Below are 27314 nucleotides of genomic sequence, written 5' to 3'. Positions count from 1 at the left end.
ACTTAGAAACCTTTCATTACCTGTGCTTTCACTAATAAAGACATTACCTAAAGATTTTCATAGGAAAAAATCAACAAATCCTCCAATTCATGATCACGATTTTTATTTGGCTAGACTTAATGAAAAGCTATTTTTTTATTGTTTCTTCATAAAGTTGATTGAAAAAATTGATATTGCTTTTCACAACGTCTCGGTTAATGAGATCCCATTGGCTGATGCTGAACAAATCCAAGCTTCCAATTATGATCCTTTAGTTAAGTTTGAATTGAAGGTCAATGCCCTTGCATTCAATATCCAAAGAATGTATTTTGACTCCCCAGGTTACGGATTGAGCTATACATATGAAGATAAGCCATTTCATGTTATTTACAACTTTACTGAAATAAGTTTGGCTATGTGTTCTGTGAATCAGGAGGATTACAAACCGATTCTGACGATCCCCGTCATGAATTTTACAGGATCTTCAAACCTCCTGTTTCAAACTTTAGAAGCTTCAAAGCATCATGCTTACACAGATGGTAAGATTTTGTTAACTGGACACTTATCAGACTTGATTTTTGACACGTCAATTGAAGATATCAAAACTGTCGTTTTGAGCGCTTTGGACTTTATGAAGTGTAAGAAGAAATCACAATTGGGTAGTGAACAAGAAGTTAAAAAAACAAATCTGACTGTGCAAGTATGACGTCTTTCCCTAAACTATGGCCCAAAGTTGAATTAAAATTGAGTATTGAGAATCCCATATTTTTGGTTAAAAGTCCATTGTTACAACAATTTTACAAGATTTTGGTGTTGAAGTTCTCCTTGATCTCAGTTGAGTTCAAAACAACAAGAACTTTAGAAGATGATCAGATGTTCTATTCAACAAGTCAGGTTGTCAATTTGGCCAACACAAAACTTAAGTACATCGATACACATGATGAGCTGGATGAAACTGCTTTGTTTTGGGATGATATTGATTTGAAACAAACTGTTGACTTGGTACCTCAACTTCAAGTTTCCACCTTCTTGATCTCACAATCATCTATTCTTGATCTGTCCAATTTGAAAGTTTTACATGGTATCAACTCATTGATTGGTGAACTATACCAGATGACAAAGCCATTGTTTGACCAATATAAACATGACCTAGTCGCTTGTGGGTGTATTGAAAAAGAACAGCAAAAGGTACAAACACTTGATACTTCTAGTTCTGATGGTGAAATTTGTGATGAAAATACTGTGACAAATGATTCTTTGGCTGACTTGATCCCTCAATGGATCTCTCAAATTGTCTATGTTTCAAATAACACAAGCATAATACTGGGTTCAAGATCATTACTGATACCTAAGGATCTCGTTAAAAATATAGACCCTCTGAGTAAAAATGATTTGATCAATGGTGATTTAAGAAAGATTGCGGTCACAATTGAGAAGTGGTCAATTTCATTACTTTCCCAGGCTGGTAAAATCGAATTAGAGAACACCACATCTTCTAATTCCTCTCTTGAAGATGATGACAAAGGATTATTGGATTCGTTCTCCGATGAAGTTAGTGTTAAAGAAGGTTGGAAGTTGAAATTCGAATCAACGAAGCTTTTGGGTAAAGTTGTTTCGGAGAGTTCGAAAAAGCATGCCTTAGCTGATAAAGTTTTTCTCAAAATACCCATTTGTTCAATTCTTGTTGGTCCCATGGTAGAAGATGTTGAACAACTATCTATTGATTTCAACTTGGAGAAAATTGATATTTTTTATTCAGTGATGACACATTTCATTATTATCTCAAGCTTACATTTGTTGAGAAATACCATTTTTGAATTCTTACAGTACAGTGAAAAATCAGATGTTCCAAAAACACCATCTTCACCTGAAAAGAAAGCAGGTATTGAAGAATTACTTGATCGTGTCCACTTGAACTTTAACATCGATTACTTGGATTTGATATTTGTTGCACCAGACAGAATGAAGCTAAAGTGTGAAGTAAATCGAGCCAGTGCAATTGTTCTGCCCAAGAGTCCGATATTGCTGAACTCACATTATATGAGATTATGTGCTGAATCACCAACAACTCCTGGTTATTGGTCTCGGATTTTGACAGCTGTTAATGGTTCTACACAGGTTAACATCCAAGACATTTTGGCTAATAATGATGAAAACACCTGGTTCAACCTGGCTAATGAGTCATGCCATTTGACAATTCCACATCAATTTATCATTTATAAGGTTTTTGAAAACATATCAGTGATGGCTAAAACTTTGAGACAATTACACCACTCATTGAAATACAACACTGATGAAATTGTTATAAACCCTAAGGCCAAACCTGCTCATAAAATTCCAAGGACTAATTTAAAATCAAACAGACTGCTATTTAGTATGGATGATGATCCATTTGAGGCAGAATTGAACATGATTTTCCAAATTGGTCTTGTTGAGCAAAAGATGCGACTTGAAAAAACTAAAATGTTTGATGCAAGAATATCTGAGGAACTTCAAAACCAAAGACAAAAAGCCCCGAAGTCAGCAACTTTCCCAACTTCAAACATTGGTCATGATGTGAATAGTGATTTGCCAAATATTTCTAACAAAAGAAAGTTTCTCAAAGGTAAGCCAGCAAGATTTTCCTCGTTGCATCACTCTAGTTCAATGGATGCTTTATTTTCTGATCGTCGCGAGAAAAATTCATCAAGCAATAGTTCTGCAAAATTAGCTCCAGACTTCAACAAAATTTTTGATGTGAGACAGAATGCTTTAGAAAAGCTTCACAAAATGAGAGAAGGTTTTTCCAAATCGTGGATTGCTAGAATTAGAGCATACAAGAAAAATCAAGAAAGAGAGTTTCAACAGAATTTCAAATATTTATGGGGAAATTTGAATATGGATCATTTACCTCAAGACTTCAATAAAAAGGTACTGGATTTCGTGACTTCACCTTCGTTATTTATTCTTGCTTTAGAAGATGTTGATTTAAATATCGCTAAACCATCATTTGGCATTGAAGGCATTCCTGATTTCATATACGATGTTGGTAAAGGGAAGCCAAAAGATAGTCAATATTCAACATTGATACCACTTTTTTTTGATCTAAAATTAGGTGAATTACGATGCCATCTGAGAGACTATCCACTGCCTTTCATTTATATGCCAAGGATGACTAAAGCTCAAGATAAGAATTTGTCTGCTGTCAGGATTCATGGTGATGTTGTTATAGGGGAAAATACTATAAAGTCACACAAAGAAGTTAGAGAAGTCTATGTTCCATTAGTTCCAGGGTGTCGCGAATTTGATGAAGATAACCTCTACTCTATTGAAGTTCCAAAGACACTGACATCAATCAAATTTTACACTAAGCTTGATTGGGATTTGAACTCAGCAGATACAACAAAGGTTACATGGGGTACTTCATATCAACCATGTATCCAACAAATCATGCTAAACCTAGATAATTTCACCAAACCTCCAATTGATCCTTCAGAAAAAGTTGGGTTTTGGGATAAGCTGAGAGCAAATTTTCATGCTAGATTTTCTTTTCACTGGAAGCAGAATGGAGGCTTTGATGTTATTTTTAAAGGTTCAAAGAACCCGTATGATATATGTGGTATCGCTTCTGGTTTCTTGTTGGGGTTTAAAGACGGTGTTACATTATCAGTGAATGAAAAAGATGATCCTAGAGAATTTCTGGTTGCAAACTCCAATATTGTTATGTTTGCAGTGCCTAATCATTTAGCTGAGCCATTGCTGGTTTGGTGTAGAGAAACTGAGAAGTCAATATTTTTAGCTAATCAATCTACAAACTTTCAAGGCTCAACGTATGGCTACTACTTCAATGTTGATGAGATCCCAGATGCTGCACAGGTTGATATTATGGCGGAGCATTATCTGGAAAAAGTTGCAATTAAGTTATCAGGAGGTGTTCAATTTAATCTTGCATTCTTCTTTGAAAGAAAAACTGATGATGGTAATGAAAGAACATCCGACTTTATATCTCATGATGAAGTCCTTTTGTGCAACCCTAAGTATGTGGAAGACAGAGATAACTATGATGCCTACTATCAGTTCAGAAGTCACTATATTCATATGGGCTTAACATTGGTTTCGAAGAGTGAAGATGCTTACAATACAATACAATTGACTCCAGCAATGTTTGAACATTTCTTTAAATGGTGGCATATGTTTTCCAACACTTTTCCAGTTCGTCACGGCAAACTATTTGGTCCTGAAAAGGCTACAAAGAAATTTGCCCGACATTTATATACCATCAAGTATCAAGCCATTGCTGATCCATTGTTCATCACACATGTCTATCACGACCATGACCTAAAACGTCAAGACCAAGATAAGCTATCCAGTGTTGGTATCAAGTCCCGTGCATCAAATTTTGTGTTGGATTTACATCAACGTAAAGAGTTAACTTATGAACATAATCCAAAGCTGGATGTTACTAAGAAAATTATGAGGATGGGTTTCAACATTGGTCAAGTTAGTATGACTGATTTAGATATGAGAACTATGAATGGTTTGTTTGAATTGGATAAGGATTTGAACATGGCTAGAAAAAGAGCAACTGGTGAGAAAACCAGTCATAATCACCACGTTGAAGTTTTTGATGGAGATAAGTCATGGTTTGATATTCGTGATTTCACAGAGATCGGTACGTCAACTCTAGATGGTTACAAAAGCTCCGTTCAGATTCACCCATTGATGTTCACTCCAAGCTTTATGTATTTCAAAAGAAATGATCATGGTGATAAATTTCAAATCAATATTGATACTGGTGAACGTATCAGACCGTTTGGCAAAGAAAAATTCCATAATTGTTTATTCTCTGGTCATGATTCCAACAAGGTCCAACAAGATTCATTCACCACTAGAATTGATGAGTTGACTTCGAAGAGGAAAGAAAAACTGGCCCAAGTTGAACAAATGGAAACTACATTTCCACAAACTCCAACAGCACATCGTGATATAAGTCAATTACAGCTTGAAATTAGAAAGTTGAATCACGCTATTCAATTTGTTCGTGACTTAGCTATGGCCAATGAAGCACGTTCGCCAACCGAGGTTATTGAAAATTCCTCTTTTGACTTCAACATTAATGATGATTTTGAACAAAGTCCTTTTAGAAACAAATTTATAATTCATAATATGCTGCTGAAATGGAATGATAAGAATAGAGATGTTGTTTACAAGTATGTTTATTTGTTTGAAATGACTAGTCAATTTTCAAAGTTCATGCAACATAAATCATTGGGACAAATTGAAGATATCATTGAAGCTCAAGCTCGTCGTGCCGAACACTCAAGATTCTCAAGACAAGCAACACATGTTACACAAGCAACATATGAATCTAAAGGGTTGGCTGAAACTGAAACACATCCATATGATAAAAGCGTTAATGAGACACGCGCTTCAGAAAAATTGAAAAATTTTGAAGATGAATTATATGAAATTCCAATTGACTTTTCATACATCACTCAAGAAAATTATTTGTTGAAATTGATTTCTCCTCAAATTCAATTACAGAGTGAAAATAGCAAAGATTCAGCGGTTATGATTGTTGCACCAAATATTGAATTGAAAGTTTTGGCGTTTGATGTAAATGATACTGACAATGAGTACAATGAAAACATTGTTGAACAAAGATTTGGTGCTGTTTTAACAGATGCCAGTGCATTTGTCTTTTATGATGACGACATACAGTCAAGACATAATGTCATCTTTAGTAACTCAAATTATGGATCAACTACATCTTGGCCACCGTGGGTTGGAATTGAATTATGCTATGATGGCGCTTTCTTAAAAAATCACATGTTGATGGAGAAGACATCAGTTGTTCTTCGTTATGATAAACCTGATGAATCATATTTTGTCAATGACAAAGAGAATAGTATAAATAAGATGAGTTGTGATCTTTCACAAGCAGTGTTCAAATGTGATGCTAGACAATATTATTCATTATACACCATGATTATGAGCTTGTTGATCTATAATGAGCCAAGAAATGTTAAATTGAAAGAAAAAGAGTCAAAAATGTTGCTGAGATTAGATGTTAACGATATTTCTAGCTTGAAAGATCGTATTTTGAAATTGCAAGAATCTATAAGACAAATGAAGAAGATTGAAAACAATTTAACTGGAAGAAGAAGTATTTTGGATGATGTTGAAAGAAATGATTTATTGGTTGTATCCACCAAAAAGGAAGAAGCTATGGAGGAAGTTTATTTGTTGATGCATGTTGCATTATTAGGCGGTCGTCAAGCTAAAGCTTCAGATGATTATTTAGAATGGGACATTCGTGCAGATGATATCAAACTACACATGTTAGATGATGAAAGATTACCATTCTTGGATGTCCTCTTGACCAATTCACATTTCAAAAGAGTTGAAGGATCTGATCGTTCCAATCGTAATATTGTTGTTATTGAAACTGTTGAGGTTCTCAATTTAGAAAAAGATACACAATTACCGGTCTTATTTGCACCTTATGAAAATCATAAGAGACGTAAAGATTCAAACAAAAAATCAAAAGGTCACTATAATGTGAAACAGCAGCCACCTCCAATGATTCATGTAATCTGGAAAATGGATAACCCAGTTGGTGGAATAAGGGTCATTAGAAAATTTGAAGTTGGATTAGAACCATTACAACTGAATGTTGATCAATTTACTGGTGAAAAAATTATGAAATATGCCTTCCCCGATTCAAGTCCACTATTGGCAAAGAGTCCATTTGAAGATGACGGTGAGATAGATGATGATGGTGATGATGAGTTGGATAAAAGTGAACCAGTTACCGATAATGCAAATTTTGTGGCTAATGGTAATGGTAACCATAGTGTCGAGATAAATCCTCATGACACCAATGGACAAACTATTAATGATGACCAATCAAGTGCTTCACCAAGTCAACCATTTAACAAAAAGACACAATCAGTAAAAAGTTCCATCAATGGAAACCAGCCATCTGCAAAAAAGAGTATCTTCAGTTTTAAATCCAAAGATGGAAGTGTAAATGGGAATGGAAGTGCTTCGCACATAATTCATGGACTTGATGAAGAGGATGATGATCAAGATGATGACGAGGAAATTGAGGAAATGATTAGAAGAGCATCAAATTACCTCAGTATTGTTTCATTTAAATTCAAGAGTTGTGTCATTAGTGTTACGTTTAGAGGTCATGGCTCAAAGAGATTGGTCAATGTTACTGATTTTGCACTTACATTACCTGAAATGACATTTACAAATCAAACTTGGACGTTATTAGATTTGACTATGGAGATTAAAAAATTTGCAATCAAGGCTTTACTAAGTCACACTGGATCAATTCTTGGGAATAAAATGGTAAATCATGGTCGTAAAAGATTTGACAGACCAAATAGGGACAATATCAGACGCTCCACGTCAAGAATAAGTTCATTTAGATCATCTAATTGAAGACAATTGTTAAAAAAAAACAAAAAAGAACATTAAAAAAGCAAATTATGTATTATATTTATTAATGAGATTTCGTATGATTACAAAAGCTTGTAGCTGGTTTAAATTGTCATCAGAATTTTATCATTATTATTAGTAAACCATACACGTTTAAACATCCAATTTACGACGTTTTGTATCTTCTTCGTTTCCTTTCTTTTGTTTTCTCTTGGTTCCTTGACCAACTTCACCGCCTAATGCAAGATTAACAGGATCAAACCCAGGTATACCATCTTCAGAAGTTTTATCAAAATTTAGATAAGATCTCAAAAACTGTTCATCAATCTTTTTGATCTGTATAGGAGCACCTTCTCTTTCTGGGGCAAACACTATTGGAGATATAGTACGATCTTTCGGTAGTATAACATGTTTACCCAACAAATCGTTGATATGAGCCTTATAAGATTTCCTTAGTTTAACACCTTTTGTACCATCTTCATTTAATCTTGCCACAGAATTTGCTATTCCGGATAAATTGTATAGATCTATAAGGTTTTCAGTTGGATGAGGTTTTGATTTTGTGTATTGAACATTTGGATCCACGTAGTAATAGTATGGGTTTGTCTGATTCACGTCTGACATGTTTGAATTGGTGAAGGTTCTCTATTGTTGATGTCAATGTTGTTTAATTCTCTCTATCGTCTTTATCGAAAATTCCAGCCACCTTCTTTCAAATAAAAAAACGGATTCGCGGGAGAATCGAAGCCCTAATGAGACTACATCACATGACTTTGCTTTAGCCCTAATACTAATGCACTTCACCATTGGTGTTCTGATGTACTTCCCCAAAAAAACCCACTCAATTCTCATTTTTTTCGCACCAAAACTCCCAATCGTTCGCGAATTTCTCCCATGAATTTCGGTGGATGTTGGCCGTGTTCAAAAAACAGTCCTGTTTTTTTCGTTTTTGCTTTGGTTTCTGAAAAAAAGTATATGAAATTTTTGTGAAGTGTTTTCAATACTACAACTACTATTTTGAAGGAAGTATCAACACAGAATAGACAAGGTACGTGATCAAATAAGAGAACAGAGTGGCATGAAAGGATAAGACCAAGGAGGGAAAAGAGAGAAGAAATCAATGTTTAACGAAGAAAAGTGGACACCACAAAGAAGTTTAATAAACATTTTAAGAGAAGCCAACAATTATATGAGAAAAGTATTCAATACAGAGGAATAACGAAGATATCATGGGATGTAATGAGAATATGAATAAAAGATACAACAAAAGAGGATAGATTCACAAAGAATTCAAAACAAGTGAGGACTCGTAGTGATTTATGTCCATTTTTCAAGATGAGATATCAGAAAACCCATCAACTTTCACAACAACCCATCAAGACACAAGAAGAACACTTTTAAACTCAACAGTTTTATCCTTATATTCATCATCTACTCACTTACTATTTAATCCAGATTTACTAACAATTTTATATAGATGGCTGCTTCATTACCACACCCAAAGATTGTCAAGAAACATCAAAAAAAATTCAAACGTCATCATTCTGATCGTTACAACCGTGTTGCTGAAAACTGGAGAAAACAAAAAGGTATTGATTCATGTGTTAGACGTCGTTTCAGAGGTACCATTCCTCAACCAAACATTGGTTACGGTTCAAACAGAAGAACTAGACATTTAATGCCATCTGGTCACAAAGCTTTCTTGGTTAACAATGTTAAAGATTTAGATTTATTATTATTACACACTAAAACTTATGCTGCTGAAATTTCACACTCAGTTTCATCAAAAAACAGAATTGAAATCTTGGCTAGAGCTAAAGCCTTAGGTTTAAAAGTTACTAATCCAAAAGGTCGTCTTGCTTTAGAAGCTTAAGCAAATCTTTTTCATGTTTAAAGTAATTATAAATAAAAGGGATTGAAAATTAACGGTAAAAAAAAGATTGTTTTCGTATTATAATATTATTAGTTTTTAATGCTTATGTTTCTGGGTTTTTCAATAGTAATATTTGTATTATACTGTCTCTACAAAATCTTAAAAAGCTACATTTATCAATTGACAGATACACATGTAAAATATATAAAACAAAGGGAGGCAAAACCACAATTATAACAACAATAATAAAAGAGAAGTAAATATGATTATAAAAAAAGAAATTGTTATATAGAATCTGATTAACTGGAAAGTTTCTTCATGAATAAAAAAGCAAAGATTGTTTAATTTTAGTTTAGTCCATCAACTTTCTTTAAAAAAATAACCATCCAATGATGAAAGCAGCTAAAGCAATTAATATAACGGTAGTTAATGGAGCATTACCAATAGATTGATTTGATTTGTTTGCTAATTGAGTTGAATTTTTGGATGAACTTGCAGCAACATTTGAATCTAATTTTTCATTCAATGCATCAATCTTTGATTGATCTTTACTCAAATCTGAATCATCTTGTTCAATTTGTTTTTCAGAAATTGGAGCTGATGCTTTAGATGATCCAACTGGAACCGCTCCTGCTGCTGCACCTGATCCGCTAACTGCAGAACCTGTAGTAATAGCACCATTGGATTCTTGATTTGGTTGATCGTAAACATATTTAACTTTGATTTTCTTAGAAACTGACTGTGGTTTAAATTCAGCCTCAAGTTTTGGCCATACATCTGCAACAGTATTTTCACCTATATCATATGGAGCTGGTAAGGCAACAATCAAAAACTTGTCATTACATTTGAAGTCTGGAGATGGTTCTTCTTTCAAGCCTAACAATATGATTGAAACATCAACTGATTTACCTGGTTCTACAAGAGCAGCATTTGGTCTAACACAATATCTGAAATAATAGTTAGTAATGGTGATTGATACGAAACGGTCATTTCAACACTTACAATTTTGGAGCAGTGGTCTTAACTTTGAAGGCAGCAGTTTCATCTGACAGGTTTGTTATAGTGATTGAACGTGTAGTTGGTTGTGTAAAAGGTGCTAGTTGAAATCAATAGTTAGTCAAACGCGCTTATGAGAACCACAAAACAAAACAAACTTACAAGCAAACTCCAATGTACTTGGACCGATCTCAATACTCATGGTGACGATGGTGGGAATGTAATGATGGGTCTATTCTATTATGATGAAACGGATTCAGTTGATTCGTTTGATGTAGTTTGGTTTTAGGTCCACTTGATCTCTGATAACCAAAAAATCTCTGATCTTAATTTGATCCTTGTGTAAAAAAAGCTGTCAATTGGGAGGCGCTCTAAAGGGCTTTGGAATCCAAAAGTTATCTAATTGTGGCAATGGCTTATCGAATGATATGGCAACCTGTTTAAATGGCAAACTTGAACAAGTGTCTCGATTGATTCCAACTGGGTTTTGAGGTTGTTTTGGTGGCTTTCTTCCTTGTCAATTCACCAATTTCACATACTTTTTTTTACCGATGATTTGTCAAGTTTCTGAAATTTTTACCTAGCGAGTCGCCGAAAGGGGTAATACTCGAGGGTAAGAAAGTGTGTCATGTGACTATATTTCATATTCCGACCATATGTAAACTACAAAAGAATGTGAGATCAATCTTTTAATGAATGTATTATTGCTTGTATATACTATTTCATTCATTCCTTCCTCAATAATCCTCACCTCTACTCACAACTTCCTTTTGGGTTGGATGTAATAAAATAGTATGTTCATATTGTGCAGTGTACGAACCTCTTGAATCATTTAATGGAGGATAATCTTGAACAATACCAGCCTTGACTAAACTGTTTAATGCAAATAAATATTTATCTTCACCAATTCTATCCAAGTATCTACGACAGAATGGTAAAGTACCAAAATGTTTATCAATATTTGCCAATAATGTCTTTGCCTTGTTTAATCTTAATGGAATATGTGGAGCATCAACGTTTTTAGCATAATGAGAACATTCACCTTCAGGGATAACATAACCTCTACCAGTGGAACCAAAAGTTTCAATAGCAAACACTTCACCTTCCTCCATTTTAGTTTCATCTCCATTTTTAACAATTGGAACTGATTTACCACCATGAATATGATATGGAGCAATGTTATGACCATTCAAGTTACGTATACATTTAACTGGATATGTTTCACCATCTAACTCAACTTCATAACTTTCCATTGTTTCTTGAATAGCTTCACCAATATCAGTTAATCTAACATCAATACCAGCCTCTTTAATACCAGTATTGGTAGCTGCCTTAACGGCTTTCAATAAAGTATCATACTTTGGATCAAATGTCTTTGTAAAGGCACAATCAACGATATAACCATTAACATGAATACCATAATCAACCTTCATAACATCTTCATATTTTAAAACGGTTTTATCACCTGCATTTGGTGTATAATGTGCAGCACAATGGTTTAAAGAAACACCAGTTGGGAAACCGATACCAGCTTTTTTAGTATCTTCTTCATTCATGAATGTTCTAACTGAATTTTCAATAGTTTCTGCAATTTCAGTTGTTGTTAAACCTGGTTGTAAAACATTATTTAAATGTTTTCTAACACGACGATGAATTTCAGCACCTTTTCTGAAATCATTCCATCTTGAATCGTCTTGTCTATCCAAATACCTTTTCTCTTCATTAGTTGTTCTGAAATTATTTGTGTCTTTATATTCTTGCCATTCACCTTCTGGATATTTTTCATCTGGATAAATTTGAGTAATTGGTACAATGGTCTTCTTCTTCTTTTTATTATTCTTCTTCTTTTTTTTCTTCTTTTTTTCACCAGATGGAGCAGCACCTTCGCCATTCACTTCCTCTTCTTCACCATCATCTTCTTCATTTTCAACTAAAGAAAAAAGTTAGTTATATACTTTTAAGCTATTCTTTCTTTAAAGATACTCACCATTTAATTTTTCAATATTTTCAGCAATCTTTTCTGTTGACTCAGCAGGTTTATCACCGTTGGTGCCTTCAGCTTCAACTTTCGACATAGTGTGATTGGTCCTTTTAAAGTAATGAATGTGTCAAATAATTGTCCAACTACAATGAGTATAAAACATTTCAGCTTTCAATTGTGTAAAATTTTCGCGAAATTATGGTATGTTGTCGGGTAAAAATGAGGAGGTTTCTAGTTGATTTATTGACAATCATGGCACTAAAATAGATTTGAAAAGATCCAAAGAAGATTTGTTATTCCCAACCATTCTTCTCAACTTTTTAAATGAATTCAAAAATGCTTTTTTAAGCATTTAAACTCCTCATTATTGGAAAACTTGTTCACGTGACTATACTTCAAAATTCTGAAAAATTCACTGAAAAAAAAAACCGAAATCGATTCAAAATCACCAAAAACCAAAGGTTAAAACAACAGTTCAACGACAACTCTGTTCATTTCTAGTGTGGTTCTGTGCTTCTTTAGATCGAAAATATGTTCAGATTGAGTTCAAGAATAAAGCCAGTCTCAATCATGAGACAAGGGTTACGTTTCAATAGCACAGCATCTTCAGAGAGTCAAGTTATTTTAAATGCCTTACAAAGATCAAATAGACGAAACCCTGAAAAAAAATTAGACACAAGTTCATTATATATCATCAATGAATCATCACAAAGAAATCCACAAGTATCCAAAAGTGAAGAAATTAGAGAATTTGTGAGTAAACAAGAGGTGAAGATTAATCCAAAAGATGTAGCTGCACAATTAAGAATAACAGGTCCAAGAGCTGGTAAAATTGTTAAAGTTATTAATCATGATATCGATGGTGCATTTAGAGCTTTGAGATCTGTTGTTAATTCAAATAATATCAAAGGTGATCAAATTGATCAAAGATTTTATTTAAAACCTGGTAAAGCTAGAGAATTGAAAACTATTAGAAAGAACAAGAGAGAATTTATGAAAGGTTTCAAGAGATTGATGGAAGTTGTTAAGGATGCTAGTAGAAGAGGTTATTAGAGAATCATGGGGGAGAGAATAGGTTTGTTGTGAAGATAAATATTTTAAATTCATGTAAATAATGACAGTTTGATTGCTTTTTTGACTTGAAGAAGCCAGTGTGCTTGAAAAGTAGGTTTTTATAGAAATGACTGGACATTTCTGATGATAGAGTTGCGAGAAACATGAACTATGGATCACATTATCAGATTAAGCTATTGGATTTCATTGACATCTGTTTCTTTTCGGTATAAATCATGTCAACTTCGACTGAAATCCTGAAAACACGGTTTTCACCAAACAATAACTATCAAAGCTCAACTAAATCCACCAAGAATATCTCATTTTAATCTCTTTTAAACCGTATTTAAGCCTGTTTTAAAACCCTCCAAATCGTCCACGGACAAACACGCCCTCCCATTACATTCGCGAAATATTTTCCCACACATCACAGATCGCCAAAACTAATTTTTGTCCAGAAGAGAAATCCACAGTTGATTTCAACAATTTCATTCGTTTCTAACCACTGAAAATTTTGCTACAAAGACGCCACTAGTGTTCATATGACTTAAATTCTTGACTGAAAGCTACTCATCTAATTTTGCAAAGAAAAGAAGAAGAAACTGAAAACCCTCGTTTGTTTTGTTGTTTACTGATAAGAGAATAATACATAATAATGGCAACAACAACAACAGCTGCAAAAGCTTCACCCCAGTCAGCTGCTATAAACTTACTAAACACAATCATTGGTATGTATTTTTGATCCTCATGTCAATTCCTCGGTGGCTCTCTGCTAACTTTTCACCTCAAAGGAGCAGGGATGCTTGCAATGCCATATGCTATAAGGTCCGATGGTATAATACTTGGTGTTATTGTTATTATAGTCTCAGCTTGTACCTCATCATTCGGGTTATACTTACAGGGGAAATGTTCAAAATATGTTAAAAGTGGTGATGCCTCATTTTTCGCCCTTGCTCAGTTAACTTACCCACAACTTAGTGTTGTTTTCGATTTAGCTATTGCAATTAAATGTTTTGGTGTTGGGATTTCATATCTTGTTGTTATTGGTGATTTAGTTCCAAAAATTTGTCAATCTTTGATGAATGATTCATTTTTAGATCAACATGAAGTATTATTAGAACGTAATTTTTGGATTACTTTTTTCATGATATTGATTGTTGTTCCTTTATCTTTTTTGAAAAAATTGGATTCTTTGAAATATGCTTCAATGGTTGCATTATCATCTGTTGTTTATTTAGTTATCTTGGTGTTCATTCATTTTTTAAAGAATGATATAGAGGATAAAGGTCCAGTACGAGTTTTCAAACCTTACACTATATCTTCAATCTTTGCAAGTTTCCCAATTTTCGTGTTTGCATATACATGTCATCAAAATATGTTTTCATTAGTTAATGAATTAGAAGATAAATCATCTAGAAATATTAATAAAGTTATTGGATCTGCCATAGGTATTGCAATGTCACTTTACATAGTGGTTGGTCTTACAGGATACCTTTCATTTGGGGATAATGTTGAACCAAATGTCATTGTTGGTTATTCACATGCTATTTCCTCTACAATTGGAAGAATTGCAATTGTTATATTAGTCATGTTGTCTTATCCTTTACAATGTCACCCTGCAAGAGCTTCAATCAATCATATCATTCATTATTTCTATCAAGTTAAAAAGCAAATTCAATCAGATGCTTCAATACTGAATGGTCAACATCAACCACAATCACATCAAAGTGATGAAAGTGATCAATTAATTGATAGTGATCTACAAGATGGATTAACAGAAGAAGGTAACATTACAGCTGTTTCACCATTGAAAGGTTCTAAATTCATAATAATCACATCAATCATTTTGATTTTAAGTTATTTGATTGCCATCAGTGTGACATCATTAGCACATGTGTTGGCTTTTGTCGGTTCCACGGGCTCAACTTCAATTTCATTCATCTTGCCAGGGATTTTTGGTTATAAATTGATTGGATCTGAATATGTTGATGAAACTACAGGTTCATTCGAACATATTCCAAGAGGAACCAAGATTGTCAAATACCTAGGATTTGCCCTCTCTGTCTGGGGACTGCTAGTGATGATTGTGTGTCTCTCTGCCACGATATTCCTTGGAGCTACTCATTAAATAAAAGATCCAGTTTCTGTCATTTGAGCAGTGTAAAATCTTCATAATTGTATTTTCGCGAATTTCAACATTATTGTTTCGCGAATGCGTTCTCCGTTTTTTTTGGGCCTCAGAAGAAAAAAAAATCATCTTCACGATTCAAACTGATCAACAAACTTCAGAATCAGCACCAATTTCCTAAAAACAGGCCAAAGCCAGACAAAGATCATTCCAAGATCCATTCAATTCTGCTCAGTACTATTTAAAGAGCCTTCCATTCAGCTTAACCTTGACATACCCATTCCTCAGCTCCTTCCTGTTTCAATAATAAATTTGCGTTCCTGTTATTGTTTCCCAGATCGCGTCTTGAATCTAGACTTTACAATTTTTGTTGGTACAACTTTTCAAGTGTGAACCATTAATGACAATATACCCATAAGTATCAAAAGAATATCAAGCAATATCAAGATAACAAAATGGGTGCCTTCCAAAAACCTCAATCTTCAAGATCAAATTTTCAATTTTCAAACATCTCAACAGATCCATTTGCAATTTCCACAATATCAATAGCTTTAATATCATGGATCATAGCATTTGGTGGGGCAATAGCTGCTTCGTTGGTTAAAGATCCAAATAACTCCTTCCCAAATTTCTCTTGGTGGGGGATAGTGTTTGAACTTGTATTGTTAATCATGCTGTTTTGTTTTTATACATTTGACTTAATTGATCAATATAAAATTTTCTTAACTTCAGCATTTGGTATTGCATTTGTTTACACCACAAACTCTGCTACAAGTTTAGTCTATTCATCTGGTTCAGGAAAAGCGGCTGCATCTGCTGGTGTTATTTTATTATCTATGGTTAATTTGATCTGGGTTTTCTATTATGGTGGTGATAATACATCTCCTGTTAATCAATGGATTGATTCATTTTCATTAAGAGGTCCAAGAAGTTCAAATAACCCTTTTGCTCATCATAATCAATTACATGGGAATTATAATGGATTTGGTGTTTCAAATAATAATGTTGATGATTATAGAGGTTCAACAGTTTCAAATCAAAGATTTGTATCTTCAACAAGATTAAATGGGTTAGAAAACTTGAGTGAAAGAAACACAGATACAAATAATACTCCAATGTATGAAAATATCATCCCTGAGAATCATGATGATAATAATGATAATATCAACACAAATATAAGTAATGAACAATTTGATACCAATTTAATGATTGATGATTTCCCATATACTGCTAGAGCTTTATATTCTTATGAGTCAAGTCCAGAAGATGAAAATGAAATATCTTTTGAAAAAGGTGAAATTTTAAAAGTTAATGATATTCATAGTAGATGGTGGCAGGCCAAGAGATCAAATGGTGAAATCGGTATTTGCCCAAGTAATTATGTTGAATTGATTGAATAAACTACAATAGGGGGAGTTCTGTATCATAAAAAATGTTTTCATTAAAATTGGTTTAGTTTTATCATGCCATAAAAGGTGGAAAAAAATTCATCAATATTATTATTATTATTATTTTGCGTTTCAATGTGTGTGTTTTTTTTTGTTCATTATTTTAATAGACGGTTGTTGGTATTTTATTCATGAGTACTCGTAAAGAAATTTTGATAATCAGCCCAGCTGACTCTATGATGTTCATGCAAAATTTGACTTGATCAAATATTTGAATCACGAATTAAAAACCTAGCTGCTAACAAAGTACAACAAACTGGAATTAAAACAGAAGCTCTTTGACCAGCACGTATCAAAGTAACTCCGTGACCACTCATGTTTTGGTTTTTACTTGTTTTAATCAACTTAATATCTTGATTAACCTCTGATGAATTGGGTAATAAAACTGAGTCTTTGAATTTCATCATAGTGGATGAGATGAATGAATTTAATGAACAAATTAAGAAAACCATCACCAAGATAGTTTGGGCACTGTGGAATAAACAGAATTTAGCCATGATTATATGTTGTGTAAATGTGTAGTTGAGTATTAATTAATTGGTGAAGTGATGAAGTGATGAGATTTCACTTCGTTTATATAATTTTCGAAATATTCCTATTGACACAAACATGGACATGATTATTTTCTCCAGCACTGCTAAATTTTAATTTTAAACTCCTCTGTTATCTTTTTTACGGGGCTGTACAATTTCGTTCCACTATGATCATGTTGTTCATGTCACAATACATAATAATCCGCAATCTCATCGTCACAGCTCACCAAAACATAGCAACATAAAAAGTGAAATATATCCCAATGGAATTCATGAAATCTGCCAGCCTGAAATTAAAACATGAGCCTTCTTTGTCATAGCCTTTCATAAATTCATCATCATCCCTCTTTTAACTGTCGATATTGCTGAGTGTATTTCTTTTTTCGATGGGAAATTATCATGCAACAAATTTCAGATGCTCGTTTAAAGTGTCACAACCAGACTTTGACACCAAAGAACCAGTTCGCGAACATTTTCCACGTGACTGGTTATTGAAATGTGTTCAATTAATTGATATAATTGAACTTATCAAAACTTTTTATTATAATACTTGGAAAGTGTAAAGCTATTATTTTTGGTGTAATAAGTAAGTCACATTAATATACTGTAGTCCTTCTCTCAGACCTATTTGTACTTAGTAGTCGAATGAGGAGTGTCTCTACCGAGTGTTCATTATGTTAAATTTATTTCAAAGCATGAAATAAAGATTAATTTGAGTTCTAAGTGATACTAAAACTATCATTGGGATTATCTCAATTAAATGAGCTAAAAATTAGACAATTTTTAAAAATTCAAAATTATAATATTTTAATTTTTGTGATTAAATAATTTAGTACTAAGAGCATATTTTTTATAATTTGGATTTTATTATATTAATTTGATATTTTTTAATTATAATATTTATATCATGATCTACTTCTCTTTCATGATTCTTTTTAAAATATAGACGTCATAAGTAACGGGCCATTTTTTTATTATAACCCCTGTATACTTCTATTATTGGGACTAATAATATTTTAATTTCGTACTAGTACAGGTACATAATAATGTTGAATCTCGATCATATTGCAGATAATTATAAGCTACATTACAATACTAGAACTCTGGCCATTAAGCTTACACTGTTAACGCAATAATAGATATAAATACATATATTTGGCCTCAATAATAATATTATTGCAAATTATCGTCCTTCGCTTTTGGTGTTTTAATTGGTCTGTCAAAACGAGACGTGCCTCCTCGCCGGTTAAATGAAATTAATTTAGCAACTCGCTACAGGATCGTTCAACTTTTAGCCGTACTAGCGACGGCTCGTCAAATTATACTATCATTGTTTTGTTTAAGATATACCAACCAAGCTACTTTTAATAGAAAGGTGTCCATCCTAAGTAGATCACTCCCAAGTTTTTATAATCAGTGGCTTCTTGAATCAATTCTTGAACAGAGGCTTCATCACTCAACCCATTAGCATTTAATTTGGCTTCAACTCCCTGAACAGCTCTAACAGCATCTGAACCATCATCTTCAACATTTGATTTGGATGAAACATTGTCATTTTCAATCTCTTGTAATCTTTTTTTACGAACTGGTGATATAGCCCATGAATATAATGGATCATATTTCAAAACATTCAAAATACCCAAAATTTTTTCAACATTTAATCTCAACACTCTGTAAACATGTTCTGAACCTTTTTTAAAACTTCCTTCAACACCCGTTATACCCAAACCATCAACAATATCTCTTGTTAGTCTAAATGGAACCAGCTCAGGAACTGGAAGCAGTTTACCTTGGTCAAACGCAACCCCGAGATCAATATGAATTGGTTCACCTGTTCTTTTATCTATCAAAACATTATTCAAATGACGGTCACCTAATCCTAATATAAAGCCAACTATGGAATTAGTAGCAATACCTCTAGTATAGACTTGTCTTGACCTATACCATTCATCAATGTTTGGGAAAGTATCATAAAAGAACACTCTGAAAACCGGTGGTGTAGCTTTTGCAATTTTCAAGTAAACATTCAACCTTTCTTTATTATTCAAAGATTGAGCACCTCTCATCATTTCTCTAGCCTCACTGAAGGAAATTGAATCTTCACTGTGCAACGGCCTCAAGATATCACTTAAGGCAATGGAATTCGCAACAAATTCAATCATACCAGCCTGTGGACCCAATGGAACAACTTTATAGGTTCTTATTTTCAAATTTCTCTTCCTTGTTTCTTTGTCATTTCTCAAAATTGTGTTGACCTTTTCGAAAACTTGCTCCATAATTGCATCTTGTCTTAGATCATCAGAAGAACCTTTTAATAACATTTTATGTCTTGAACCATCCGTTAAAAAAACTTTCATTATTTTTGGTAAACTGATTCCAGATGAAGAAATTTGAATAACTGGGTCAACTGAAATTATTCTTGGGACAGATGAGTAGTTGCCATCTAATGAAATTTTCAATTGATTTATGGTTGGCAAGGGAATTCGTAAATCCCCAACTTGATTTATCCAAAAATCCCCAATTTTCAAGTTCTCAAGATTCATTTTTCTAACATTATTATTTGGAACCTTTTCAGTAGCTAAACTTAAAGCATTTCTACTCAAAGTATCAATCGGCTTCATGACTGTTCTGGCGAAATTTTCACCTTGTGAAGTTAGACTCAACCAGAGTTTTTCTGCAGCAGCACTTCTTGAATTGATTGTTGCATCTGTTCTAGCAAATTGATAAAGCTTATGAACCCGAAGGTTCATCACAAAATATAAAGAATGGAAAGGATGCCTCAAACATATAGCCACCAAAATATTTAGTAAGATATGTTGGAAAGGAGTTGAATCATCTGACAAACGTGACATTAACTGATTTATCCAGGGAATAAACTTGTGACTTGAAATACTTGATATTTCTTTCCTTGTAATCTTATTAATGCTATCATCATCAGAATACTCCAACCATAGAGCACAAATTTTGTCAATGTCTTCATCATCATAGAAGTCGTCAATTGAAGCAGCTTTCATAAAGAACTCTAAAGCCTTTTCAATACACGTGGACTTATTACCACACAAAATGTTGTAAGCCTCTTTGTCAGATTCGTATTGCAGTTGAACTCTTTGAAAATATCTTTTAGCATTTTTTTTTTCATCAGCAGGTGTTGATTTGTTTTGAATAATCACTTTCAAATCTTTCAATTCAGCTTGTTTAGATTTGAGTCTCATCTCCTGTCTCTCAATTTCTTCCCCTGCACCTGGTAATTTAGTTTGCTTATAGCAGAAATATCCGAGAATATGATATACTCCAGCCTTTTCTCTAGCAGAAGACACCTTCTCGATATCTTTAAGAGAGGCCTTCACATATGTTTGCATAATTGTTTCAAATTTCTCTTGTCTTGATTCTGAAGTCCATTTAACTAAATGCGCATTCAAAACTGAATCATGGATTTCCAAACTGGCAAGGGTGATTTCCGGAGGTGTTGGATATTGTTTTGATAAGTTATCTTTCAACATTGCAATGGAAATAGCAGCCTCGCCTTGATTCCATAGAGTACAAGCAGATTCGAAATTGGATATTTTAGTCAAATATCTTTTTAGATCTTCCTCTGACACAACTTGAATTCTCTTATCAATCCACATTGAAGCATTAGTAGCTCGTTGTACCTCCCCATGAAGCCTAGCATAATAGCCATATCTTTTCATCTCCAATATTTCAGCAACTAAACCATCAGAAACACCAATCTTTCCAGATAATCCACAAATACCATATGAAGATCTTCTTGATAACATGATATTTTCAATCTCTGTGAATGATACTAACGGAAACCATGCTTCAGTGCAATCCGTGAAATTTCCAGCCTCCTCGAATATTGTGAAAGAATTTAAAGATTGAACAATCTCAATTGAATATAATGAGCTCAAAGTTTTAAAGAGCGGTAAACTTTTCACCTTTCCATTCACCTCTAACGAGTCAACAAGTAAGCTATTGCAAATAGCTTGTCCCTTCTTATTATTATCATAAATGGTTTTCAAAGCTTTATAAATTGCTTCATTTTCAGTTGAAGGCGATTCAGGGACTGGTAGATCCCACTGATTTAGTTTCCAGCACCATTCATAACTATTTCTCAGCCTTTTTTGGGGATCCATAGTGTCATTCAATAGTTCTGACACACCATGTAGACTGTTACCAACTAATGATCTTAACATCATATTCCTTGAAGAAGATACATCAAAGTTTGAATACTCTTTTAACGCAATCGAGGAGTCTAGATTAGCACTATTAAAAATAACACTTTTCCAGTCACTATCATTTCCTCGAGAGAAAGAGTCCATAGCATAACCAAGAGTTGGGTCAACTGGGAGCCCGTGAAGAAGATCTGCATCATCAAAGTTATTGTATATCTTTCTCAAAGTCTTCGTATCATCAGTCCACTTAACTGCTTTGTTAGATGACAAATCTGTATAATGAAGCTCGAAAAAAAGTAATGCCACTTTGCTGAGACCGATGTGACATGCCAACTTAAAAAGCCTTTCCAAATTCAAATTTCGAAAAACATTATTGAAGGGTTTTATATCATCCCTATTTATCCTCAAAAAGTAACAAATCTTCACAATTATTTCAATTTTTTCATTTGATAATTGATACACGTCTTCACGCTCAATTATTCCATTAATAAAATTTAATGCCAATTTTTCAGCAGCAGACCGACCACAGCGAATATAGAAGAGCAAAACCTCAAAGATCAGTGACTTGGAAATTTCTGGAAAACGATAAACGTAAGTCATCAAAGCAGGGATTATAGGTGAATGGTCAACAAATGTTCCCAGAAGTCCCAAGGTGACATCTCTGCACCATATACCTGTCGGCTTCACATCTACCTCCGAATCTTTTGCAAGTTGCGCCCAGCTATAAAACGCTGGATGGTTCCCACTGATGAGTTTAAACGTAAACAAGTCCAAAGCAGGAAGCACCTTTACTTGGTCCTTCAAATGTTGGTCAAATGAGACCAGTGGAGAATCCTTTAGAGCGCCACGATTGTGCTCAAAAAAAGCAACACCAAAAACACTGTCAATCAATTGAATTTCCTTGAGATCCTCACTAGCTTTTCTAATTTTAAGAAGCTCATCAAAAATGCCAAATAAAGTTTCAGTTTTGAGATCAAGATCATACTCGATAGTGACTGGGATTTCTCTCTCAAGATCAGACAAGGTTTCACCCGTTAATAAATAGTGCCTTCCAAGATATCTCGCTTTGAACAAATTGAATTCCTTAGACTCACCATCTTTGAAGTCAAGTAATAAAATTGCGACATCTCTTGCAGTTTTTATTCTCCAATCAATCTCGCTCAAAAAAGGAACTTCATTGAAAATGTCTGACAAAACATTGAATATGAGTTTTTTCATTTTCTGAGATTTCTCTATTGCCCCATACTTCAAAATATCATGAATTATTATGTATTCAGAGCGTGGATACTCGAGGTTGGCTTGAGAGTCGTAGTCCATGATCAAAGAACCTTCTAACGATGATGAATCTTGAGTTAAAATATGAGTCAAAGGCAAAAACAACATTTTCCAAATGCCCTTGAAATCAATACCAGCATTCTCCTCAATCAAATAGCTCTCTAGCAAATGAAATAATGAGGACCCCTTTATTTTGTATCTAACAGACTCATGAAGAACCATCAGCAACACAGCAAAGTAGTGCTCTGTATTTGTTACCGCTTTTTTTGAAAGCTTAAGCAGAACCACCAGAATAGAGCAAACATCAATATGAATTGAGGAATCCGAGATGTATGGATACAGAAACTCTATGACTGCAAACGCCACATCCTGATTTTGGAAGCCTTGGAAACCAAGTGTGACAATTAGCTTGAGCCTTCTCAGAAGTACAAACCTGCCACCTTCACTAATTGCAGAAGACAATGATTTGATAACATTTCTTGATAGATAAAGTACTGCAGCAGGCGTCCAAAAGTCAGCTGAAGATGCTGTTATTTGTGTTATTTGATGGATGACAACAGAGAATGGGACACTAATATTAACTCTTGAATAGCTTGAGTTTTCATTATCAACTGACGAGGAATGGTTGAACAACAATGAAAGTGTCTGATCTTTCTCAATAGAACCAATATATTTCTCAAAATCCGACTCCTTGGAAAAGTCACAACATTCCATAAATTTCTCCACAATCAACAGAGTTTGATGTTCAATCAAGCTATAGTCATAAGTCTCATTGATAATTTTCAACAACTCACTTCTTCTACCATTCTTTGTATACGACAATGGTATAGATAACGAAAGAGTTTCGAGCAGCAAATCTGACTCATCAATGGACATACCCATAATTCCGTTATTCAATATCAACTGAGATGGTGTTCCTTTGTGAGAAATGAGAATGGGGTAGATCAAACCCTTATATGTATCATAAAACTCTAGCTGATTCTTAAGCCCAAATAGTTGAGCAGGAAAAGTGGTTAAATCTGACCGACTTTCATACCAAAATTTCAAAAGTTCTAGCAAAATAAACTTTTGCTGAAGAATATCAAGGTCAATTTCCAAAAACAAACTTTCAATATAAGGGGCAAAGTGAAGATAACCATAGTTCAACAAAAGTTGAGAGATACCACCAATAAATAAAGGATAAGAGACAGTTATCAACTGACCTATACAATAGGTGTACGTAGCAGCACTGTCATCCAGAACCTGAGGATTGATGAATCCTGAGTAAATCGCCTCGAGGCATTTTGTTTGTTCCGATGGGGGTAAGATAACAATGAACTTTTTGATTCCTTCACAAAGCTTAACCTTGTTGAGGTTTGAACATTTATGAAAAAGGCTAATAGCCACATCTAATGAAGCAGAATCCATTTCAAAACCAAGCTTAGCAAAAATAGATTCTATGAAGTAATACAACGAAACCTCTTCTGCAATGAGTCCCTTTTCAGCCAGACTGACTATCCACTTGAACATATCCGAATAATCAACCGCCCATTTTTCAGTGATTTTCAGCAACCAAGCTTTGGTGAAAACAGTGAAAAGTCTTGATGCCAATATTATCGTTGTTGGAGACCTTTCTGTCTGATAGGATGATAGCAACTTGTGACCCAGTAGCCTCAAAAGTTTGCTGATGGAGACTGTCTGAATTTTCATAACATCAACCTTTTCCAAGTACTCCAATAATGTGAACAGCCCACTGGAGAATGCATTATGATCAAGTTTTTCCAGCACTCTTAGGGCCTGATCAAGCGTAGTATTCAAATTTTTCGAGCTTGAAAACTGTGAATTTAGGAGTATTAAAAGCTTAAAGACCTTTTGTTCAAATGTAGAGTATAGTTCCAAGTCCAAGTATGTTGTTGAAGCTTGAAAATAAGAATCTTTTGTTTCCTTTCGAACTTGACCAAAATCACCAAAATCACTCATAATTATACTAGAGTCAGGTCCATTACCACCAGTAATCATGCTTTCATGAAGTTTTTCATTGTTTGAAAGGGCATTGAACGCAATCTCTTGAGCATCCAAAGACTCAAATATAAAAGCACCAGATCCGTTAACAACTTTGAATTCAGAGATTTGGAAAACCGCATCGTTATAGTCATCAAATTTATCTATTTCCAAATTTTCCAAAAATCTCCTAATGTCATACTTCAGTCTTTCAACTGTGCTTTCTAGCCTCGATAAGGTTTGAATGTTCTGATAAATTAAAAATCCATATCTGACAAGTCTCAAAAGTTCATACCCTTTACTTTTAGCATCGAAACTCTCCATATCAAGTAGCAATTGGTCAATAACTGGGGTCAAACTATCAACTTTAATCATGATTTTCGGCTTTTGCAACTTTTGTGAGGAAACATTTATGGGCACAGGGGAGTCACTTCTTAGAATGAATTTTGCTAAAGACGACTTTTGACCCCATTTAGCACAAAAAGTATTGAAAATATTTTCATAGATAACTTCATCGTCCTCAGCAGTGAAATCTGTACCAGCTAACCAACTTATGAAGTAAGGAAATGAAGATACCTCAACCACAGATTCTCTATCCCATTTAGTCAAAAGCCAATCAACAATTCTATCACCAACCTTCTTATTCGCTGACTTGAATCCCTTTCCATGTTGTGAAAATGCTACCCAAAATCTCAAAGAGTCATTTGTGACTGAAGCTGGACCGTTTATTTCTGAGATTTCAAAGACGGATTGCATTTGTAAATACAATGAATTTTCACCGACGGTATATTTGGGATAGTTTAAAACCTGGATGATTGTCTGTGATGCAACGTTTACAAGGTTTCTATCTTTCAATAACTGAAGGTTGATTCTTAAGAGCTGTGAAAGCTCTGTATTATCTAGCTCCCAACCAGCTTCAATTAAAGCTTTTGTCAATAAGGAAGTGAACCCAGCCAATTCCGGCTTATCATGATAGCTTTTTATTTCATCAAACACGACCGCAGTTAAAACAGGTTTGTAATTGTAAACATAAAATGTTAGCAGTTGTAGTCCAAGCTTTTGCATTGATACATCTGTACTTTGGATGAAGCGGTGAAACAACTGAAAAGGACTCTCTGATGTGTCAATAGTAGTAACATATGATTCCGATCCCAATTTTTGTCTTTTAGCAGGCCCTTCTGGATTTTTCACAAGTGGTCTTTTCAAATAGTACAGGGAATTGACAAGCTTTGTTAATGCAAGAGTTGAGAGCCAAGGCTTTGGAGGAGATGAGTTTTCAAGTCTAATTGGACCAAAATTAAACCACGAGTTCTCAGTTTTTGAGTTGAGAAATTCAATATGTTGCAAACTTAGTATGTCAGTGGGAGTTCTTAAAACATGTTGAATCCATTGATCTATCCAAAATATCAAATCATCCCTCAAACCGTCATCATCATCAAACGACGGACCTTGTGAACTTTCAACTTCAATTAGCTTTGGTAGGTTTTCACATATAAAGTCACTAGAAAGTAGTCCAAATATCAAAATTTGTTCCCTCAGTGCCTCATAATTAGTATTAACCAAAGAGCCAGCAATTTTGAGCACGGATTTCACTAACTTGATAGAATACCTCACTTTGCTTGTACTTAGTGTAATAATCAAATTGTTGGTGATGTCCAATACAACAGAGGTTAACGAGCTTTCTTTTTTCATTGTTTTGAAGTACTTCACTAAAAAATCAGAAAGGTCAAATCCTAAATCTTCAATTGCAATTAGTGGATTTACAACCAGCACCTTCAAAGCACCCAATAACTCAGAGACAAACTTTTCAGTCATATTATGCTTGATCTGTTCGTTTAGAACCTTCAAAATAGCATCCATTTGCCTCACCCAATCTTCACTTGAGATATGATCACGGTGTTGATCAATTGAAACAAGTATATTTAAGATTTTTGAAATGTCCAATGCCAATGGTTTCACAATTTCATTTTCATAACCAAATATGATTTCTTTGCAAAAATTTAACAATTGTTTCACCAGTTTGAACTTCATCTGCTTAGCATGTTGAACAACCAACCTTCTCAACATATAACTTGAAGATTGTAACCTTGATTCAGCAGCGACAGCCTGGTTTTTTGAATAAGCAACCTTCTCATTCTCAATAAAGGCAAAGAGGGCCTCACATACTGAGCTTAGATCCTTATTAGAGAAGCTGTGATTTGATTCAACCAATTCTTCAAGACTTGTGAGGGCGTCATTTCTATCTTTGATTTTACTAGACTCAAGTTTCACTTTCTGTGTTAACAAATAGAGCTGGATGAATTGATCCAATTGCACTTACCTAGTAGATTGAATAGATTCGAACTGGACATAATCCCATATCCTCTTTGTGGTTGTTTGTGTTTTGTGTTTGTGTCGTGTTGTACAAAAACCACATTCAGATCAAAATGTAGTGGCCCAAATCAAAAATTTCTACAAAATTTACA

At 34.0% G+C, this 27314-nt stretch overlaps 10 protein-coding genes across 10 annotated transcripts; 5 read left to right on the top strand and 5 right to left on the bottom strand.

Annotated features, from left to right (window-relative positions):
- Positions 1–681: 681 nt before the first annotated feature.
- FMP27 (Fmp27p) lies at positions 682–7447 on the top strand (the record flags this gene model as incomplete). The annotated part of the gene is made up of 3 exons (XM_019182815.1): positions 682–2606; positions 2670–6685; positions 6914–7447. The coding sequence occupies 3 exons, from the start codon at positions 682–684 to the stop codon at positions 7411–7413; spliced, it is 6441 nt and encodes a 2146-aa protein (XP_019036839.1). The 3' UTR covers positions 7414–7447.
- Positions 7442–8330, bottom strand: ROX3 (Rox3p). The gene has a single exon (XM_019186552.1). The coding sequence runs from the start codon at positions 8032–8034 to the stop codon at positions 7564–7566; it is 471 nt and encodes a 156-aa protein (XP_019036838.1). The 5' UTR covers positions 8035–8330; the 3' UTR covers positions 7442–7563.
- A 557-nt stretch (positions 8331–8887) lies between these two features.
- On the top strand, positions 8888–9283 carry RPL32 (60S ribosomal protein eL32; the record flags this gene model as incomplete). Its single annotated transcript, XM_019185155.1, has 1 exon — positions 8888–9283. One exon carries the CDS (start codon positions 8888–8890, stop codon positions 9281–9283), a length of 396 nt encoding a protein of 131 aa, XP_019036837.1.
- A 706-nt stretch (positions 9284–9989) lies between these two features.
- On the bottom strand, positions 9990–10475 carry WICANDRAFT_21335 (uncharacterized protein; the record flags this gene model as incomplete). Its single annotated transcript, XM_019180902.1, has 3 exons — positions 9990–10230; positions 10286–10379; positions 10442–10475. Coding segments are annotated over 3 exons (369 nt in total), but the record flags the coding sequence as incomplete, so codon positions are not given.
- Positions 10476–11016: 541 nt separating this feature from the next.
- On the bottom strand, positions 11017–12354 carry MAP2 (methionine aminopeptidase; the record flags this gene model as incomplete). Its single annotated transcript, XM_019183842.1, has 2 exons — positions 11017–12209; positions 12267–12354. The coding sequence occupies 2 exons, from the start codon at positions 12352–12354 to the stop codon at positions 11017–11019; spliced, it is 1281 nt and encodes a 426-aa protein (XP_019036835.1).
- Positions 12355–13025: 671 nt separating this feature from the next.
- On the top strand, positions 13026–13313 carry MRP21 (mitochondrial 37S ribosomal protein bS21m; the record flags this gene model as incomplete). Its single annotated transcript, XM_019180593.2, has 1 exon — positions 13026–13313. A coding segment is annotated over one exon (288 nt), but the record flags the coding sequence as incomplete, so codon positions are not given.
- A 655-nt stretch (positions 13314–13968) lies between these two features.
- On the top strand, positions 13969–15441 carry WICANDRAFT_34985 (amino acid transporter; the record flags this gene model as incomplete). The annotated part of the gene is made up of 2 exons (XM_019182261.1): positions 13969–14041; positions 14105–15441. 2 exons carry the CDS (start codon positions 13969–13971, stop codon positions 15439–15441), a joined length of 1410 nt encoding a protein of 469 aa, XP_019036833.1.
- A 455-nt stretch (positions 15442–15896) lies between these two features.
- Positions 15897–16841, top strand: SHO1 (osmosensor SHO1; the record flags this gene model as incomplete). Its single annotated transcript, XM_019182285.1, has 1 exon — positions 15897–16841. The coding sequence occupies one exon, from the start codon at positions 15897–15899 to the stop codon at positions 16839–16841; it is 945 nt and encodes a 314-aa protein (XP_019036832.1).
- Positions 16842–17078: 237 nt separating this feature from the next.
- On the bottom strand, positions 17079–17676 carry WICANDRAFT_97019 (uncharacterized protein). The gene has a single exon (XM_019186551.1). The coding sequence runs from the start codon at positions 17384–17386 to the stop codon at positions 17093–17095; it is 294 nt and encodes a 97-aa protein (XP_019036831.1). The 5' UTR covers positions 17387–17676; the 3' UTR covers positions 17079–17092.
- Positions 17677–18496: 820 nt separating this feature from the next.
- TEL1 (DNA-binding protein kinase TEL1) lies at positions 18497–27258 on the bottom strand (the record flags this gene model as incomplete). Its single annotated transcript, XM_019186550.1, has 1 exon — positions 18497–27258. A coding segment is annotated over exon 1 (8119 nt), but the record flags the coding sequence as incomplete, so codon positions are not given.
- Between the last annotated feature and the right edge of the window lie 56 nt (positions 27259–27314).

This window comes from Wickerhamomyces anomalus (genome assembly GCF_001661255.1).
Source record: "Wickerhamomyces anomalus NRRL Y-366-8 unplaced genomic scaffold WICANscaffold_6, whole genome shotgun sequence".
In the NCBI taxonomy this organism is placed as follows: domain Eukaryota; kingdom Fungi; phylum Ascomycota; class Saccharomycetes; order Phaffomycetales; family Wickerhamomycetaceae; genus Hansenula; species Hansenula anomala.
Note: the sequence above shows the minus strand (reverse complement) of the source record. Positions and strands in the feature narration are given on the sequence as shown.

Excerpts from the sequence above, each read along its gene's own strand:
- ROX3 (XM_019186552.1), bottom strand. The coding sequence starts at position 8,034 with ATGTCAGACGTGAATCAGACAAACCCATACTATTACTACGTGGATCCA.
- WICANDRAFT_97019 (XM_019186551.1), bottom strand. The coding sequence starts at position 17,386 with ATGGCTAAATTCTGTTTATTCCACAGTGCCCAAACTATCTTGGTGATG.